The following is a 6000-nucleotide window of genomic DNA, read 5'->3' as shown; positions in this document are numbered from 1 at the left end:
TAAGTCAACGATGACATATTTTCCCAAAAAAAGTAACATACCATCCCAATCGAGTCTAATACACAGGGAGAAATTATTTCCCTGGAAGTCCTGCAGGTGCAGATATAATAAAGTCTATATATTATTTGAATTATTTGGATTACTGTTCTCATTGTGAGAGTTATTCACAAAACGTTTCGGTTTCAGATGTATCTTGTGCTAATTCTGGAATATTTCTATCGAGCTCGGGAATCTGCATGAATTTCGAACGTAACCCTTTATTTAATCCAGGGGTGTAGCATGCTCTTGTTCTTATTGGGTAAAAGTCTTAAATAATTCGCAATTGGAATATGAGTATCGCCCGCACTGATGAAGAGTGTCACCTCCAATTGAATTTAACCTTGTACTTTATTATTCACACCACGAATTCGATAAGACACACCTGAAGAAGATCAGAGGTTACATTGGCTCAAACATTGTGCGAATAACACTCAAGATGGGTAAAGTCGGTCGAATACACTAAATAATACATGTTACAATACTGACCTTCAAAATTCAACAACAATGGCGTTCTGAAACCAACATACATGTAAAATGATAGCAAAATGCAAACGTTTATATTTTTTATTTTAGAATATAGTTGTTTTTTAAAATCAGTTTTTTAATCAAACGAATATTGTATCTTCGTGGAGTGTAAATATTATAAAAGTGAAACAATGAAGAAAAAATAAACCAGAGTCAAATTTGAAATGAATAAGAATGAAAACTTCGTAATAGACGGCATACTGTAATTGTCATAAAATGGATAAACATTAGTTCGACATGAGGTAAAAAAAAAAAAAAAAAAAAATGGCGCAGATGCGCATAAAAAAAGAAAACTGTCTTACAAGGCAACCAACTAGCTGTATAGGGTCCACTTGTCGGTCTTTGAAATACCAGCATTCGAAATCCTAATTTCCATCTGAAAACACAAACCGTAACCAGCAACGAGTAAATACGCAACTACTTCAGCCACCAGACAGAGCCCGTACAGACCGTAATATTTACTTCAGTTCAGACTTATGTTGTTCTTTTTTTCACTCCTTTTGTAAATATATTTTTTCGTTAGATCATCATTACTGATTTGTTTATAAATACTTATTTTTGTGTCTACAAAAAAAAAAAAGGTCAGGTATCATTACTACTTAAAAACAATATAAATGTGAATTACATGCTTTTATTCATTTTTTTTTTCGCGACAGATGGCGTAACTCATCACTCAGAAGATAACTGTCGCTACCAATCAGTTTTGGATGGAAAAATCCAGCGCCGGTCCCGCTAAAAGCGGGGAAAACGCAGTAGAAATCTTTTTTTTTTTTATAAAATACTTTTCTTTACAAAAAAAAAAAAAAAAAATGAAATAAATAAAAAAATCCTATTTTGTCGTTCGAAATGTGACATATTGTTTCGCACGAGTTGACGCAAGTCAGTATACAAATCCATACTCCCGATTTCCGGTAAAGAGTTTCGAGTTGATCGACTATTATGATCTGTACAGGCCTTGCCTCATGTAGTATGACATTAGTTGGAAAAGGGTGAGCCACGCACTTTCCATATCTTCTGACCAGACATTTTCCAGGTGAGGTTTGATAGCAAGCACAAATTGCGGACCCATCAACTGCAAGACAAAACAAAACAACATTTTTTTTTAGTCATTACATTAAAATTTCAAAGAAAGAAGACGGTAGCATATCTATTATCTATTAATCTGCCAACTGTAATTATACCAGCAAGCAGCCCGGCGTTACCCGGTCGTACGATACGCTTAAATATGATACTTTAATTCATGCAGAATACGTATTTATTATCATAGAGACAATTCTCAATTGATTATCAATATGACTTGGATGGCATCAGCTAGAATCGAAACCAAAACATACAACTCTCTATCCTCATTGTTTAACCTCTGGGCCACGCTCACGCTCACACACACACACACACACACACACACACACACACACACACACACACACACACACACACACGCACGCACGCACGCACGCACGCACGCACGCACGCACGCACGCACGCACGCACGCACGCACGCACGCACACACACACACACACACACACACACACACACACACACACACACACACACACACACACACACACACACACACACACACACACACACGTGAGCGCGCGCGTACACACATATATTTCTGTAGAAATATATTTTCTTATAATATATACCAATTCTTATTTAAAAAGCTCAATTGATTATCAAAAAAAAACACAAAAGACTAACGTAAGGCAAACGAACGATGTTACCAACATCCTCCACAATGCTTTAGCACGACCTCCCCTATTCAGCCTCACGAACGTGATGATGTTTGGGGCGTCTACAAAATTTCTAGGATCGGTGACATCTTTGCCTTCCACCTTTGAGAGGCTTTCCAGGCTTTTTAGATAACGCCCCTGCCTCCCATTGAGGTCACCGATCACCTGGTCACTGCTCATATCACAAAGGCGCTCCCCCGACCAGCACGGAAACTTTCTGTTTTTTTCTTCTCTTGAGGCCGCCTTTTCTTCGTCTCTTTTTTCCTCTTTATTAGTCATCACGGTCGGAGCTTAATCTTGCTCTTTTTCTTCTGGGGTGTTGAATAGGGGAGGGGTAAGCGGAGCTTCCTCGTGGGGGATCAGTGTTGGAGGCTCAGTAGCTTGGTCACTGGTGCTTTGTTCCGGAACTTTCTTCTCTTTCCTCTCTCTTTTCTCCATCTGCTTTGTCGTTTCCTCTCCTTCGGACTCCGAAGAGCTCACTCTCAATTTCCGTTTTGCCGCCCCCGACGCTCCCCTCAGTGTTGTTTGAGGGGGCGTCGTCTCTTGTTTTTCCCCTTTTTGGAGACGACCTTACTCCAAGTGGCGGCCTCGCTCCTCTCTTCTGTCTTTTCATCCTTCTCTCCTTCCTCTGCTCTCTTCGCCGACTCGTCTTCTGTCCTCTTCTCCTGAACCTTTCTCAGGGTTTTTTTTCTTTTCCTTCTGTCCCTCTTGACTGCTGGTCTGGGTTGATGGACATTCCGCTGGCTTTTGTGCCGCTGGTAATGGAGAGTCGCCGGTTGTAAAGGCTGGCCATTCCCCCGCACTCGTTGGCACTGCTTGCATTGCTTTGGTAGCACCCTCTACCCCGGGGAGCACCCATCCACGACTATCACCTCCAATGACCTCGTTTTTCTTACAGCTACTTCCTTCTTCTTTGGGCTGTTGTTCACCGATTGCGACTGGGTCAGCGTCGGTGCTTCGTCGTCTATGCCCCACCAAGGCTTACCACGCCGGGACCTCCTTGGTTTCGCCGTTTTTTGGTAGGCCTCCTCCAACTCATCGTAGTCCGGGGTCTCCTCCACATAATTTTTCCACACCTTCTTCTGTGCCTCCTTATTCATCCTCACCACAGCTCCAGGTGCCCTCCATGGGTCATCTGATCCTCTGGCAGTGGGGAGCCAAAAATAAACTCGCTCAAGCTTGGAGCGATTTCCTGGGTGTCAACCCCTACGACGGGACCGACCGATACGGTACTTGGGGTGCCTTCTGGGGTGGCAACCTCCTCAACAGGACCATCGAATCTTGGGGTGCCTTTCGCTTTAGCAATCCCTTCCACAGACACGGACTGGGTACCGATCACAACACCTGGGGCGTCCCCCAAGGTGGTAGGGGCAGAGGCGTGTTCCATGTATTTGGTGGCCCAGAGCCCAACCAAGACTCGGAAACCAAAAGGCACCTGAGTATCCCCTGGCCCTGCCGGCTGCTTAAGTCTTAGCTGGACCTCGGACTATCTGTAAAATAACAAAAAATAATTAGTAGTTGCCTAGGATGGGCAATAACGAAAACAATATACAGGTAACAAAAAACAATAGTCCTTTCCGTCCCGAACCCCAAAGAAGGGAGCGGTCCTGGCAGGGATAAGAGAAAAACAACAGACCGTCACTCGACTACCGGCTTAGAACAAAAGTTTTGCACTGTGAGACAGACACTCGACTTTGATCGTTGCCAAGAGGCCGAACAGCGTACACAACCTCAAAGGACGAACTAATGGGGGTAGAGATTTATTTGTCACCCACCTCAGCAAAATGTGGCACAAGGCCAGAAAGTGGGGAAAACAGCAGGCTCCCCTAAAGAGGGACACTCCTGCAGTTGTAAAAATTGCCTGAGTAACCTCGTAGGCATTCCCCGGTAGGGACGCCTCAGGCAGTAAGCAATGAACTTACTCCACCGGAAAGCCTAGTAGCAAGGCCTGGGAGGATGGACCTCCTAGGTATTACCCAGGCGGCGTACCTCAGTCCAACAGGTGCTGGACGGTTCCCGGCCCCTCAACTGTTGGGCTGAGTGTCAAGTAACGAATCCTTTACGAGTACTACTACCCTGTCTCCCTGCAGCCGAAGCCGCTAGGAGACCTTCCCCATCAGACGAGTGATGGGGGTAGTTATTTATTTGCCGCCCACCTCGGCAAGATGTGGCACAAGGCCGGAAAGTGGGGATCTAGCAGGCTCCCCTAAAGGAGGAGCACTCCTGCAATTGAAAAATTGCCTGAGTAACCCCGTCGACATTCCCCGGTAGGGGCGCCTCAGGCAGTAAGCAATGAACTTACTCCATCGGAAAGCCCAGTGGCAAGGCTAGGGAGGGTGGACCTCCTAGGTATTACCCAGGCGGCGTACCTCAGTCCAACAGGTGTTGGACCGGTTATTGTTATTTGGTAAGGAAAAGAGAAATGCAAAAAACTAAAGATAAGAAAAAGAGAGGTAGAATAAAAGAAAGATAAAGGAAGTAGAAAAATAGAAAGGAAGAAAAAAGAAAGAAAAAAAGAGGAGTGGGAAATAGGCTACCTCCTAGTGAACTTGGGAGACCTAATACTTCCTTATATGATTTTCTATCAACATTGGTCTTATTTATTTATTATTTTTTTTACTTTTATCAGCTTTTGATATGACGTTCATCTTTAGATAGTGGTAATTTGATGTAGGCTTGAACTTAGCGTTGGTTCAACTCCTTAACCAACTTCTTCACCAGTAACCTCTTCATGTTCATCTCGATCTACTTACATATATTTACACTCATTCTGGTGCGATTATAAGATCTGGTCTACCGACGTTGCATTTCTAAAACAATGATCTGGTCTAACAACGTTGCACTTTTAAAACAATCCCAACAGAAAATGTATAGCAACACGTGTATTCAATAATGATTGTATGACAATGGCGATTAAGTTATCTACTGTGAATTTTGACAATGGTCGCATGTAGTGCACATCATAATAACTTTAATTAGCCAACAGAATTGCTCCCGGAGACGGGTGCCGTAAAGGTTGAGGCAAAACGTAGCAGGTCAAACGGCAGACAAAACAGTCGAACGATGACGAATCACGCTACATTTTTCGAGCTGGGAGAAACAAAGGTAAATCAGTTTCGCTGTGGAATGAGAACACGATTAATAATGTAGAATAATCTAATTCGAATGTTACCTTAGTAGACTTTGATGGTATGGTCACATTGAAAGAATGGATGAGATGTACAGCAGTTAAGGGAGCAGGGTTGGTTTACAGAGGAACGCCAAGGAAAACATGCGAGAAAGTGATAAAAATGAGCATGAGGGATAAATAAAGACATGTCCAGAGATAAGTTACTTGTGAAGTGAATTTTCTAAAGTCGTCCAACACATGCCAGTATGTAAAACTGATGTTAAAAGGAATATGATGATGATAGTTGATGCCACAGGTCATGTGACCACTAATAGTTTTTCCTTCTGAGAAATTTTTTGTGGAAAATTTTAGGCGTGACTTTTAATGGAGCACATGTGTTGCATATTAGAGACTCAACATCAGTAACGATTAAGTTAGCTAATGTGAATTTTGATATTTGGTACATGTCAGAATAATCTTAGTCTGCAAACCGAACCGTTCCTAGAGACGAGTGACGTAAATTTGAGGCAATAGACAGAAGTCAAGTGTCATAGACAAAACAAGAGTCAAATGATGATGGGTGTCGTCAT

General features: G+C 42.9%; 1 protein-coding gene across 1 annotated transcript in view; it reads right to left on the bottom strand.

Annotated features, from left to right (window-relative positions):
* Positions 1 to 589: 589 nt before the first annotated feature.
* LOC145297026 (globin C, coelomic-like) overlaps positions 590 to 6000 on the bottom strand; it is a 273226-nt gene continuing 267815 nt past the window's right edge. The window contains exon 3 of the mRNA XM_080143250.1: positions 590 to 1636. Within this exon, the coding sequence (XP_079999376.1) occupies positions 1502 to 1636 (135 nt within the window). The 3' untranslated portion in view covers positions 590 to 1501. The remainder of the gene's footprint in view (positions 1637 to 6000) is intronic.

This window comes from Euprymna scolopes, chromosome 2 (genome assembly GCF_053919585.1).
Source record: "Euprymna scolopes isolate OS-2025 chromosome 2, ASM5391958v1, whole genome shotgun sequence".
In the NCBI taxonomy this organism is placed as follows: Eukaryota; Metazoa; Mollusca; class Cephalopoda; order Sepiida; family Sepiolidae; genus Euprymna; species Euprymna scolopes.
The sequence above is the reverse complement of the archived record's forward strand: the minus strand, read 5'-3'. Positions and strand labels throughout refer to the sequence as shown.